The 14,163-nt window shown below is 52.8% G+C and overlaps 4 protein-coding genes across 4 annotated transcripts; 2 read left to right on the forward strand and 2 right to left on the reverse strand.

Moving 5' to 3' along the window:
* Positions 1-19: 19 nt before the first annotated feature.
* On the reverse strand, positions 20-2,200 carry GTS1 (the record flags this gene model as incomplete). The annotated part of the gene is made up of 4 exons (XM_056221031.1): positions 20-1,759; positions 1,809-1,919; positions 2,018-2,034; positions 2,086-2,200. 4 exons carry the CDS (start codon positions 2,198-2,200, stop codon positions 20-22), a joined length of 1,983 nt encoding a protein of 660 aa, XP_056065018.1.
* Positions 2,201-3,123: 923 nt separating this feature from the next.
* N0V89_012311 (uncharacterized protein) lies at positions 3,124-3,897 on the reverse strand (the record flags this gene model as incomplete). Its single annotated transcript, XM_056221032.1, has 3 exons — positions 3,124-3,284; positions 3,338-3,615; positions 3,671-3,897. 3 exons carry the CDS (start codon positions 3,895-3,897, stop codon positions 3,124-3,126), a joined length of 666 nt encoding a protein of 221 aa, XP_056065019.1.
* Positions 3,898-9,311: 5,414 nt separating this feature from the next.
* N0V89_012312 (uncharacterized protein) lies at positions 9,312-9,901 on the forward strand (the record flags this gene model as incomplete). The annotated part of the gene is made up of 3 exons (XM_056221033.1): positions 9,312-9,441; positions 9,492-9,741; positions 9,811-9,901. 3 exons carry the CDS (start codon positions 9,312-9,314, stop codon positions 9,899-9,901), a joined length of 471 nt encoding a protein of 156 aa, XP_056065020.1.
* A 2,045-nt stretch (positions 9,902-11,946) lies between these two features.
* N0V89_012313 (uncharacterized protein) lies at positions 11,947-13,354 on the forward strand (the record flags this gene model as incomplete). The annotated part of the gene is made up of 2 exons (XM_056221034.1): positions 11,947-12,327; positions 12,377-13,354. 2 exons carry the CDS (start codon positions 11,947-11,949, stop codon positions 13,352-13,354), a joined length of 1,359 nt encoding a protein of 452 aa, XP_056065021.1.
* Between the last annotated feature and the right edge of the window lie 809 nt (positions 13,355-14,163).

Here is a 14,163-nt window from a genome sequence, read left to right on the forward strand (position 1 = left end):
AGTGGATTCCGCCTAACTTTTACCGCCTGAAGCTCGAGCTCAATCCTGAAAACGCATCGGGAGAATGCCGCCCTCCCATCAAGCCAGCAAAGTCCACGCTTTCGTTACTAACATGCCTCGACCCCTGTTGGACCTGTCGTGGTATCGCAGAAGCTGGCTGTTGCGCTCCCGCTTGACTCTGCATTGCAGCGAACGGATTCATATGCCCTGCTGATTGTACAGCAGGTGCTGAAGCCGGAGTCTGGATTGGTGGCGTCTGCGCTTGTTCTGGTAGCTGAGGAGCAAGCTGGGGTTGATTATAAAGCGCGAGAATGCTTTTCTTATCGAAAGGATTGTGTGATTGTTGAGCATGCGCTTGTTGGGCATAATTGAACTGTGAGTGTGCATTGGTGGCCTGCTGGTTCTGGAAGGCATGTGGCGCCTGCTGATTTGGGATCTGGTTCTGTTGTTGCATCATGAAGGGGTTTCCCGTTTGTTGCGGTTGATTCTGAGTTTGTTGCTGGTACTGCTGCTGTTGCTGCTGCTGAGCGGGTATCTGGCCAAAAGGATTCGCGTTGTATGAACTCGTAGGTGTAAACATCTGACTTCGAGTAGATTTAAGGAAAGGGTTACCCGGACTGCTAGGGGATGACATGGACTGGTATTGCGGCTGCGGCGGTGGCGACTGTGATTGTTGGTAGAAAGAGCCGTACTGCGGTGGCATTTGCGGCATCGGTGGGGGTGTGAATGACTGTTGGAAAGGATTGCTCTGCGCAAATGGTGGGTTCGGTTGCTGCGCGTAGCTCCCGGTCCTGTTCGGAAACAGTGGCTGCGGCGGCTGTTGTTGTTGCTGCTGCTGCTGCTGCTGCTGCGAAGATAGTTGCAGACCTTGGAAAGTCTGTTCTAAGCTTTGCTGTTGCTGTCCAAAAGGATTCGACTGCGCGAAGTTTTGCGGCTGATGGTACGACTGCTGCTGAAATTGACTACCCTGCTGCTGCAATGCAAGTTGGTGGAAAGGATTGTTGGGTGACGTTGGTAGCGTCAAAGATTCTCCGTAGGGATGCTGTTGTTGAGTCTGAATAGGCGGTACTTGAGGCTGTTGGTGCTGAGGCAATGGCGCAACAGCATCGAGAGCGTCGAAAGGGTTCGTTGAGGTCGTGATTGTGGCTGCAGGCATAGTGTGGGCCTTGTTCAACATGAGTCCATTGACATCAAGTTTATCTGGTGGTGTTGGCGTGTTCCCCCTCGACTTGCCCGGATTCTGCTCGCCAAGTCTGATCAACGCCTCCACTGCCCTGTCCAGATTGCCATTGAGTCCCTTCAGCACCTGAGAGTTCCGCTTATCGTCTGGGAAACCCATGTCCCGCAACGTAGCCAGCTTTGAATCCAGCCCATCACCGGTAACGCTTGAGCCAAACACTCTCGACGGCTTGTTCACCCGAGGTGGAGATACATCGTGACCGCTGAAGTTGCTTATCCCAGGGGAGATGGGGGGTGTAACACTCTTGTATTGTGTGGAAGCCTTCCGCAGCCCGAATCCCAGTCCTTTTGTTGGTTTTGGCGGCAGCGGTGGAGGCCTATCCTCTACGGAGCTGGAGCTACCCGTATTCGACCGCGTGCCCGGCCTCGAGTCGGTCATAAACAGCCTTTGCTCGTACTTTTGTCTGATGTATCGCTCCATTGCACCGTCCACTTCGTCAATATCGATGGGCATTTGCGCCTTTACGTTGCGAGGGTTGTACGTCTTGTTGGATTCGGTGTTGCCAATGCGCTTCATGTTCTGCGGGGCGTAAGTGAATGTGAGGGAGTTTGGATGCAGTGATTCGTACATCCACTTGGGCGCTGTCCCACTTGTCCATACTCAGCGACTTGACTTTGGAGATATGCGTGCCCAGCTTTCGATGCAGCGCCGCGCACCGCATGCACAGAAAGATGCCCACCTTAGGTCATGTTAGCCAATGTCTTTGCGTGTTCGTTGGCGAGACGGATTGTTAAAGCTTGATGCGAGGGTTGGATCGTGGCAGAAGGGGTCACATACACTCCAACTGGCCCATCCTGTGCCTTGTCAGTCGATTGGACTTGGAAGCGGGGAGTTGCAGCACTCACCTGGATTGCGAGCTCCGCAGTCGGCACAAACGCTGTTGCCTGGCACATTCTTAATGAGGTCCTGCAACGTCCGCTCGTTGCGCGCCTGCTGGCGCTTGTTCAGCACGGAGGCCATGCTGTGGTGCTGGCGAGGTGCGGCACGCGCGACCTGCGAAAGGGCACGGAAAGGAAACCGAGAACGTGCGCGGTACGAAGCGAGGGAGCGTAGGAGAAAGTAGGAGCGTCTGTAACGTGTCGGCGCCTATGACAAGAGCGCAAGCCGAATCTATCGGCGAAGGGCAGGATTCATGCTGGCGGCGAGGTCGAGGATCATGAAAAGGGTGCGGCATCTGAGCTAGCACCAGACAGGATGACCTCAAAAAGGCGGGCTAGGCTAGGCTAGCCTGGGGTCCGGAGGGCAACGTGGAAAGCACGCACCGATGCATCCTGGGAAGCTGCAACCCAACGCCGTGGCACAGCGTTGGACGTACAGACGCCGCGCGCTTGCAAATACGCCTGATCAGCCCGGCACTCGCTATGGACCTTCACGCACAGCTGTCATTATGGCAACTGCTGGATTTTTGGACTCTAGAAAAAGAAAACCAGTTCCATTTTCGCGGCTCCTTATGGGGTGTCTCGTCAAGCCCGTCTCCTCCGATAGTGCACATGTGCTTCACGTCAGCCACGCCGCATGTCCCGCGGCATCGATATCAGACGTATTCAAGGCCATTGAAACGCTGCTCTTGTCTGTTTGCCATAGATATATAATAGTGTACTCAATGAATAATTATGAAGTCTTGCAGACGTGATGTAAAAGTATAGCTGGTTCTTGAGTATGCGCCCCGTATACTCTCGCACGTAGCGAAGTAGGTCCACAGCTACCGACAGCCTACCGAATGCTTGATCATACGATTTTCAGGTCAATGTTATCTCGTCAGGCTGCGCCCAGAATGCTGATTTGTTGGTATCTGACCATGAAGAATATTTACAACGAAGAACCACATTTTCCGTGCTCCCGACCGAAGAGCGCCTTGAGTAATACTACCCGTGCATCCGCCTTTACTGAGGGACGGTCTGCGGAATCGACAAGGTGCTAAGCTTCCAGGTCTTGCCGTTGTCAGACGTAGACATCTCGCCACCAGTCGCACCGTACTCCCAGCTGCCCGAGTGCTTGAAGCTCGTGTCGGCCTTGTTCAGCACAATGGTGACATCTTCCCAGCCTAACAGTGACATCGTCAGTATCATTCACTTCTTTGCTAAATATCGGACGTACTGTGAGCGCTAGCAGCGGCGCAAGTGCCTTGAGCACACTCGAGCGAGATGTAGAAGATCTTGCCGTGCTGCCCCTTGCTAGTATTAACGGTAGAAACGAGCTTGCCGTCAATGTACACGTTCTGGTCCCACAGCTGAGTGCTCGAGTTGAGCTTGTAGGTCGTCTTGACCTTTGAACCCGGAGACGCGGGCACAGCTTTGCCGGCGGTGACTTGCGAGCCGACCAGTGTGTATGCGAAGTTGCACCATTGAGTAGCTGGCATGTTGGCACACCAGTAGCTAACACGAATCTTAGCGAAAAGGCTTCAGGTTTTGTTGGTGTATGTATGCGTACTCTGCAGCAGAGTTCTGCGTGACTCCTTGCAGGAAGTCCTGCTTGTCCATCATAATGGCGCTCCAGAGTGCGGCATCCCCAGAACCCTGTGGGCTTGGTGCTTTGCCCAGGACGAGGGTAGCGTTGGCTTCGGTGATGTAGTTGTCGCCATTGACGTTAAGAGTGACAACGTCGAGGTTAGCTTGGGCGAGCGCAACCAAAGCAGCGACAGCAGCGTAGACCTTCATGATGGTAGCGATAGTAGTACGTGAACCGGAAAAACAAAGTCTTGAGACGAAACGAAGGTATAGACCGGCTATGCAATTGACGAACTTGTGCGTACAGCTACTACTTGGCGGCCCGCATACCTTATATACGAGGTTATTGTAGTCAGGGTACTGTAGGGTAAATTGAGGACCAGAGTCCATCGGGCGATCTTGCTCTAATTATTCCGTGCATAGTGGACCGGTGGAACGACTGCTCGTTGTATTTAGAGCAGATATTAATGAGTGAGGGGTCCGGGACAGCTATCGCTGGGGTGTCCCATACCTAGGTTAGCACGTTTCAAATGTTTCGAGGCTGTTTATGAAACAAGCCGCCGCTGCGAGGCGCAAAGCTGAGCGAGACGTTCGAATTCTCGGGGCGGGCAGGATGAAATCCAAATGCGAGCGATGCGTCGGTCGATTGCGTCGTCATTTCTTCGACTGAGCCTGCTCCATGAACGTAGGTTAAACCCAAAGGTATTCAAAGATGGCGAACTGCTGCCCTTGAAGCTGCAGGATCTCTTCCGCGCTTGCAGTCAATGCATGGTCATTCAGATGGCGGGTGTTTCCGATACCCGTTCCTCTCTGTGATGGCAACCGATCGCACGAGATCGTGGTCGTCCTGAGATGATCACGGCGCGCTTGTTGATGCGTCCAACCTCGTCCACAGGTGCACACCTCCCAAGACGGGAACCTGATTCAAAAGCTAAGCTTTGTGGTCCTCGTTTCTCAAGCGTGCCCGCACACGGTGTAGTTTGTCTGGACTGCAGGTACACCTCGATACTACAGTGAAAAAAGCGTCGAAGCCTAAATAGCCCAGGTAGTTTACTCTAGTACGGCAATATGACTAACCATCCTATCGACGAGCAATGGCAGTTGATTATCCGTTCATTGTTTATGAAATGTGTGTGAAGAGGAAGGAAGGTCGCGCGCAGAGATTTTGAGGAGCAGACGCCAAGGCCTCGGCCCGACCATTGCTCCTGGCCAGCCTACTAGGTCAGAACTTTCGCCATGCTCCTTCCTGCCTCCGTACACGCACATCGCGCAACCTCAACACTAACTTGGAGCGTGCCGGCCTGGAAATGATCAGTGTCTCGTCATGATGGTCAGGCAGCTCTTCGCTTGCGCTTGTGTTGCGACCCCACATTAGCCTGCTTCGTGGTTCAGTTTTCCATGGCCTCGGAGTTACACTTTTTAGCTATCGCAGTGGGAGAGCGAAATTGGTTTTTAGCAGGACCGTGTCTTCTCCACCCCATCCATTGCCATTCACTCGGATGCGTGGGACTAAAAAAGGACATACATCTCTTCTTATAAGCTCATCGCTTGTATTGTGCCGCTCACCGAATTCCTGATCTCGGTCAAACTCCGAACGCAACCCTATCTTGTAGGGTGGTCGCCCCATATGCGTCAACAACGTTGAAGCTATCGAGAAGGATGAACAGGATGCTGACTTGGTCTTCGCAAGCAACTGTCTCAGCTCGGAATTTGTCGCGTGGCTTCGGAGATCCTGATCGCGGAATCGTGGCTCGTGGGCTGAGTTGAACATTTCCACGATGCGGCGCGAGCTCTGAATCCACCCGGAGGTTACCTCGTGGCTGGTGGAGTCCATACGAGGGCGTTCCAATTGCGAATAGATTAAAGTGCTTATTCTTCGACTTTACTATGCAGTTGATGGAGACTCAGCCGCATTTTAATGATTAAAGTGCTGATGGTGGACCATGAAACGAGCACCAGGATCACTACAATGTGGCTGTGCTACGCCGCGATTTTTCGTCCTACACCGCGGAGCTCTATAGCTATACCGAGCGACAAAAAGATGAGGATTCCACTGTTGCAAGGTCAGCGTTGCGTTGGCGTAGCTCAGCCCGTTGCAACCTCCCACTGCATCCAGAGCCCTTGTTGCTGCGCGGACCGCTGAGTCCAAGGCGTGTGCGAGCCTGTCCAACAATTGCGACGAGATGACATCGCGTCCTGGTGGGAGATTCACATATGATATCTGGGCGCTCCCATATCTAGTAGTGGCTGGTGGCATGGTCGTGGGGAGACATTGTGCCGAGCTTACGGACTGGGGCATCAGCACATGCTGCCCCCCTTTTCGTACCGTAAAAATATAAACCGAAGATCGACGTCATTCTGCGAGGCTCAAGCGTTATAGTGGGCATCGCAGGGCTGCGAGAGCAGGTACTCACCATAGGTAGTTGCTAAGCCCTTGCATTATCAAAGTCCAAGGTAAATCTTGGGATCAATCCAACACTGCCATTTCAACGGCGCTGTGTGTGGCGTAAAATGTATTTCATGTGACTGAGTCTATCAATAGCTATTTTCTTTTCCCTACATGTTTCACTGAGAATTTGCGGCATCTGTGAACCCCGTCAGATGGTGAAAACCCTTGCTGCTATCCAGACCTCGACCGTGCCAAGACGAAGAATTGTGAATGTCGGACGTGTGTTGCAATGGACTGAGACATTACAAAGATGCGACTCAGTGAGATCATCATCAAGCCATTTGCGTCTGTACTGTGCAAGCCTGTAGCGACCTGTGCTGCAAATACACCTAGTTGTAGGGGCTGCAACGGCGTAGATGAAACGACTGACACCGGATGCAATATTGAATAGTGGCTCTTTGCGGACTACAAAAACCTAGTATGAGACTGATTGGGCACTTTATGTGATATTGAGGGTGTCACTGAATCATTGGACAACGTTCTGCTTACTGTTGTCCGGAAAGGAACGATATGCGGTGGCGGGTATGTCGAGATGGTGAGTTTGTATCGTTTGAGTGAGTGACTTAATTCCTTCGTACTGCCAAAGGTCTAGTGATACGTGCTAATGTGCACTTGTGGCCCAGGTATCGCGAAGTGCTCGCCTGTCTGTTTGAGTTCGGGGTTCATATGGCTGGAGATCTGGACTATGCCAGCTCAGTGCATGACTCTATAGGTTTCTGCGGTGGTGTGAAAGGCGGTTGCAGCCTCGCCCACAGTTGAAGTAGGTAGCATGTCAAAGACTTGATTCGGGTTTGGAGGAAATCCCACTTACATAAAGAAGGGGCTCACGAACTCGACAGGTAGTTGTGTGCTTACATACTGAAGTCTTGAAAAGAGTGAGGTCAGACTAGAGGGACAATTTTGGCACGTGATCGGTTTGGAATTGGTGTGCGCTCTACACCAAGAGGTTGTGGTGGTTCAGTGGATTTGCTCGTTTCCTGCACTCAAATTCGAAAGCTCTTCCTCAACCCACAGGCACCTGTAAGTACGAATGCGCAGCCAACGTAGTGTCCCGTATCCGCCACTGTGGGTGATCACTGATAATCTGACACGCACATTACACCTGTCAAACACTCTGATATCTGGATCGACCATCTGTTGTGAAGCGTTCACTGCATGTTAACATCCGACTTTACTCAACCCAGGCTATAAGCTTATGGTTTTGAAACTGCTTGGTCATCTATCGAGGACGTTTTCAAAATACACAGAGGCGGTGTGGCGAGTATCGCAAGGCAGATTCGTAGCCGCTTAAATCCGGAAGAACGTTGCGCTTTCTCCGATTCATTTCAAGGTCCCGCTGCTCGATGATGCAAAGTATCGTGGAAAGTGCTGTCGGTGAACTCGCTCACTGTTGCGGTTTAGCTCCCACAGCCACTACCCAATCGTCCAATCAGAGATAGATGCAGGCAGCACTAGAAGCGCCGGCTCCAAAATGTCACCGCTCTCACGACTACATCCAACTTCCCTGCGCCAACGCATTCCCTGACGATTGCCCAGGATGCACACCGATCCTAAAGGCGTTTTCCCTATACGATTGCAGGCTTCCGGATGTCCTCACGATGTTGTATTTTCGGTGAAGGCCACGCCGCTTCTTCGCTTCTCGCACGGTGTTGACATCCTAGCCTTGAACCGTCAGAAACTAGCAGGCCTGCCCAGCCTCAAGCACGGTCTGAAGCTCAGTCAGGGCCCATGATACTGACGTTCCATCGTGTAGGATTAGTGCACTCGGATGCCAGTTCTCATGGCTTCAGGGCGCGAGGCCTGCGGAAGTGCAATATCACCCGGAGGCTGAAGCACAGCCACTTCTCGATTTAGGCCGTCAGGCTAGCGTACGCCGCAACATGTTTATTACGAAATCTCGAACCGAAGCCAATCAGGCTAAGCATGCCGTTGTGGATTTACTGCTTTTGTCCGAATTCACAGGGAGTAGGTAACGGGGCGGTTGCTCCGAACGCACTTCGATCCTGTGGTCACCAAGCACAAGTACCTGCATCTCGTTACCGTTGGGCTGGTGACAGATGTCGGGACGTCCGTACTGCCACGGCCTTGTCACACACCCTCAACTTCAACCGCGGACGTCATACGACTCATGACATGAGGCAGCAGAGCAATTGGCGCGCTCTGCTTTACGAAGAGGAGGACGACCACCGCTATTACTGAGCACGACCATGAATACCGAAACACTCACAGCACTGTGCCCCATCGTATCTTATGTCTGGCTACCGTATATGGCAGCAAACGCCCTACAGGGCTGTCGAAGGCTAAAGCGTATCGGTCCCGCTCATACCCCGGACCGGTGAACTAGTTAGTACTCCTGCAGACCGTCATGGCACTTATGTGCACACGCTGGCTTAACGGGAGGGCCGAGCTGGCCCGCCTGTTCCCCACGCGACTAATTCTGACAACTTTTTCTTTGCTGTCTAGTCCATCTATGACTGTTGGCGTAGATGCCTAAAATTTGGGTACACTTGAAGGCTTGTACTTTTAGTACCCTGGCCCACCTGCAAAGGTGGCCATGACGCTCTCCAATCAGCTCCTTCGTGTCATGGGCAGCCTCAAGCCGGCAACCGTTTCAGTCAAGGGTGTTCATCATTCATCGTCTAACCCGACCCACGGAAATCTGCCGTCATCAACTTAGGCGAGTCGCGTCGGCCCCGGTCGCATAGTCCTAGAGTGTGAATACATAGAGGACACTCTGACGTAGAGTCACTATCCATCCATCGTCAGTCGTTCGTTCCTTCTACCTATCCTTCGGGTACAGTTGCGCCTTTCCTTAGTCTTTGATTTAGCCACCTAGCAGGCATCTAGCTCCGCAGCTGAGCGTGGACTATCTCGTTTCAATTGCGCTGCCTCACAATTCATCGAGTGTCTCAGTGGCAGTTTACACTTGGCCCGGTGCCAGGTCCATCACCACCTTGCGATGCAGCAGTCTTGAGTCGTGTGTGTGCTATATATCATCAGTCAAACATCGGAACTCCAATGCCGCTCATATCAACACGTTGAACCTTCTCAAGTCAGTACCACGAGCCAGCAACCTGTATCGATACCTACTGGAATACCAGGAGCACAACCAGCCAAGAGAGCAAGAGTCTTGCACGACATGTCACAGAATCAACCAGCTAGTGACCAGTCGAATATGTCTACACAAGGAGGATCTTCGTCGTCGGGCAGGGACCCGTCCAGGTCGAAATCTGACGAGTGGTCGGAAGTGAAAGATCCCAATGAGCGCAGGAAGATCCAGAACAAACTTGCACAAAGGCGTTTTCGTACGTACTTTGTTATCTGCGAAGGCTCGACACTACTAACGTGCTCATAGGAGACAAGGTTCGAGAACAAAAGGAAGAGGCAGAACGTGAGGTCGAGAACCAACGCCGTGCAGGTTCTGCGTACGCTTCCCCTGATCCCGACAATGTCGATCAAAGCCGCGACCTCTCGGGCCTCCCTTGGGGTGGTATCTCTATGAGACACATTGTAGAAACCGGAAAGACTCGAGAGGAGAAGTCACAACGGAGCTCTCGTGAGAGCTCTGTATATGCGGCGGCGTCGCGCACTGGCGGCAGCAGTAGGTGAGATGTCCCATGTGTGAGTTATCTTGACCCCGAATCAGCCTATGATCACTGACTTACGCCTCCCAGAGTTGGTTTGCGACTCACCGATCAATTTGCACGAGGCTATCCGGCGTGGCGATACTTTCCCTACCGTCACCCTGGCTGGGGGTCAAGGTAGTACATGGCTCGTCGTTGGATATGTTTCGTGCGGGACAAAGCATTCCTCAAGAGTTATCGTTCTGGCAGCCTTTGCGTCTTGCATATATCCGGGGGGCGGAAGTGGTGTGAAACAAGAGTAGTACGCCTTGACGACTATGGCGCTCTCCTTCTGGCAAAGGAAATCGCGAGCGTCGAGGGTCGAGCTGCTGGCAGCTCATGATCGGTCATTTTTTGCAGCTCACTTTCCTACTTGGATATCCTCTCGTGTTCGTTTAGCGCAGCATTTTCCATCTTACCCTAATTATCGCTACCACTATAAGACGTCGCACTCGGCGATTCTGCCCCGGGCAAGCAAAGGTCCACATGGTGCACAGTACGGTCTATACGTATGGTATTTTTAGTCTCGTGAAGTTGTTCAACAGCGGAGAAAGCCTGAGCGCTTGCGGATATGTGCCGCGTGCAACGGCATTGAGATCAGACCCTTCGGGCCGGTTCGTACACTACGGATCGCGTCAGAGCCCGAGTCTCGATAAGCCGACTGTGCCGCACAAGCCTCCACGATGCCTGCAAATGCGCTGTATATCATCCAGCATCACGACGCCTGATTGGCTCATTTATTCGAATACTCTGCAACGTCGAGCGGGGAGTGGCTCAGCTACTTCTGAAACACAGTGCCATTGCACAACTTCAACGTGGGCATTTCTTTCCACCTCGACTTCGCACGCACGACTTTGGCGCCCCTAGCAGTCGCTCCCCACATGGACTCTCGTGCAAGGCATTTTTCAGGTGATCGCGTGCTAACGCGCACGGGAGAGTACACGCGCACCAGAGCTTGACTGTGGGACCCCGGACTCAGTGCGCCTCGCAGCGGACTGCAGAGGTGCAGGGGTGGCGGAATCGATTGGTGAGTGCGAGGTCCAAAATGCACGGCGAGGCTGAGCGCACAGCCCACATGTGGCTAGAGACCGCTCGCCTAGCTCGCCAGAACCGTCTCACGCACCTCCACCTCACTTGTCACACTTCACCCTACGACTCCACCATCGAAGCGCTTCGTTGCCGGCCCCTCCGCCCAGTGCCACGGATCTGTGGCTTCTGCAGAGCCTGGCAAGAGCGCGGCAACAGCGAGAACACAGTCTTGCCGCGCTTGAGCGACTGCTGATGCCTAGTCCATCCATGCCTGCTCGTTTCCGGAGGCCTTTGAATCAAGTCAACAGCGTTACACCACCTGCATCCAACAGCCGTGATGGTCGACTGGCCAACGGGGAGTCTGTATCAAGCAGGCCTCATTAGTCCCCAGGAAGCTGGCGAATATCGGAGCCTGAGATGCTACTAACCGTCATAGCTCCGTACGCAACAGCCCTATATCAGCGCGTCCCGACGGCTTGTCCCGCACTATCAGTTCGCGGCGCGGTCACCTCGTATTTGTAGAAGCGGGAAGCTCTGCTTTGCCTTTTGACGTCAAACCATCTCACCGCAGGGCATACTCCCTCGCCGTAGCCGCGACCGCTTAGGCTCTAGCCCCCTCGAGAGTGTCTATTGGTGAATCAACCCAATTACATCAGGGATGAGCACGTTCTATCTGGGGTACGGATATCAAGTCTGCTAACCATGCCCCGGGCGTAGCGACGAAGCTTTGCTCTTTCAGACGACGTCCAGGCCCTCATTCGTCCTTGATCAGCCCTGGCGTCAAACGTGCTAATCACGGTAGACGCTTCAGCCTCGCCTCTTCCGCCGATATGCACTGCAAAACAGTATAGCTCGGGCCACTCCGAACGCTGTTGTGTCTCGGTCATTGGCTTGACCTCACATGCTGCCTTCAGGTCCTTGTTCTAGCAGGCTCCGACCATGCTAATCGTCTTCAGCTAGAGTCCTTGATTGTCACCGCATGCCATCCGCCGCAGCCTCTGTGGCGTTCAAGGCCAAACTGTCAAGCGCCTTCACGGGACTGAACAATAGTGCAAGACATTGCAGGATCAGCTAGTTTTGCGGCGTAGACTGCTTCGATATATATTCTAGTGACGGCATCCTGCTATCAAGCCACAGCACGACTTGCGATCCTTCCTCATGTCCGCAGAACAGCTCTCCAAGTTGTCGCTCAGTGATAGTATGGTCACTACTCGAGCTGGAGCGGCTCGGTTGCGAACAGGTCCTCCGCAGACTCCGCAGGGATCACTCACATCGAGCCCCATATCTCCGACTCCATCTTTGATCGAATCGACCAACGGTCATGTGTATGACATCTCAGCTTTCGACGAAGACCTACGCCGGAGAGCCAAGATAGGCCTTGTCAAAGACGACAACAATATCCGAATGCGATTCTGTGGGGAGAACGATGATGGCACAAAATACTTCTTCCATCTGGATGATGACATCACTGTGAAGCTAGAAGAAGAACGAGTTCCAAAGTGCAGCTGTGGAAGCGTGCAAGACAGGAAGGCCTGCAAGGTACGTGGTGAAAGCGACGTAGACCGTGATAACACTGACTTTCTGGAAGCACATCTTCTGGATCCTGGGTCAACTTAGCTCAGTTCTACCCAAGAATCAGACAATTCAACTGGCAGAGGATGGCTCCAGTGTGAAAAACACCCACCCGGCAGAAGTCTTGCAGATGCGTTCTCTCCGAGACTTTGCCGATCATCTCCATTGGGTAGTCGAAGATGAGGACTTGCCGGAGACCGAGGAACTTGTTGACGAGGTAGATAACATGATGTCGTGCTTCGAACCGACGGGGCTTCTACCTGCCGAATTCAAGAGCGAAGATACCCGAGAGCTCTCAGATTTGTCGCGCATGTTCCGAGAGATCCGGTCAATCATCGTGGAGCATGCTATCCGATACCCAGCCTTCTTCATGCAGCTACAGGAGAAATGTACACCCGAATTCCAGGTGCAAGTGTTCTTCGAGAAAATCAATAAGCGCGTCGATGGGGTCTTCAACGCGTTGGATGAATACATCGAGAAAGGGCCGACCAACCAACGTTCCGAGTCTCTCGATGTGGTGAGCTGTGCCGCCCGCCTTGGCTGCTTGGTAGAGAAGGTTGAAGAATACCGTGATGATTCACTTCATTCAGACGCCGGGGAAAGAAGGGACGACACAGAAATCGAAAAGCTGGCAGCCGTAGCTTATTTGAGGATTCTGGACGAGGTCACGCGTCGCAACTACAATGCCTACGCTGACAACACCTGGGGCATGCCGATGCCGCCGAGCGATCCAAGCAAAAACAACTTGTTCGTCTGCTTGATTGGATCTGCGAGCGAGGAAAATGGGTTCTTTATATTGGATAATCTTCGAGACATGGCACCACACATCGTTCGCCATCACAGCGTGGATCTAGGCGACATCGAAAACCGTCTCCGAAACACAACGTTGACACCTCCTGCTTACCTCAATGCTCTCCGTACGCTTATCCAAGACAAGAGGAAGAGGGCGGCATCTCAAAGTGGCGGGAGCAGTGCAAAAAGAACAATGCAGTGAGCTTGTTGGCTACTGCTCTGTGTGGTAGGAACCCTGCTATTACCTTCGAACGTTCCCTCGGCCAACTTTCTGGAATTGCTATATGGGTAGTGTTTTGATCTTAAGGTACAATGTGGGTCAGTTTTTCCTTTGGAAGGTTCAATGTTGGACTGGGACTTTTTTTGCGATACCTTCTCCGTCGCCCTCCTTTGACAAAGTCATGCTTTGTGCCCTTTGGGCCCTCTTCTTTCCCTCTGCGGATGGATATTTCGATTCTTTTCGCCTTTCTGTTTCTTATATGCTGCGTCCATGAGTCCATTCACTTGACTTACGGCGGTAGCTGTTTAGACTTTGCTTCTTCGGCTGCGCTGCTCCTTGTACACCTCACTCCTTTTCTCCTATTGCACTTGGCCACTTGTACATACTCACTGAGTTAGTCTGACTAGAAAAGAAAACCCCAAATGCAGTCTTTTGTCCTGCAAACAAGCAACATTCGAATCCTTAGGCAGTGGCCTGAGTGTCGAATGATGATCGGACACGTAGTACAGTGACAGGTTGACCGAGTTGCAGACTGAATCGGGCATCGTAACACTACATACAGGGACCGTAAAAAGCTTGTGTGCAGGGATCCAGTCCTCCATATGGGGGTCCGACCACACCCTGGTAACACGTCCGGGGCCTCGCGAAGAGACGACTCCTGCAGGTAAGCGTCCAGCTGATGAATGCAGCGGGGCATCCAATGCAACGGGCGCGCTGCCAAGGCGCGAGGGCCCCTAGTCGCACAGGAAGCATGCTCCAACTGAGCTAACAGATGGCTGAGGCAAGACTAT

The sequence above is a fragment of the Didymosphaeria variabile genome, assembly GCF_027946475.1.
Source record: "Didymosphaeria variabile strain IMI 356815 chromosome Unknown scaffold_10, whole genome shotgun sequence".
Taxonomy (NCBI): Eukaryota; Fungi; Ascomycota; class Dothideomycetes; order Pleosporales; family Didymosphaeriaceae; genus Didymosphaeria; species Didymosphaeria variabile.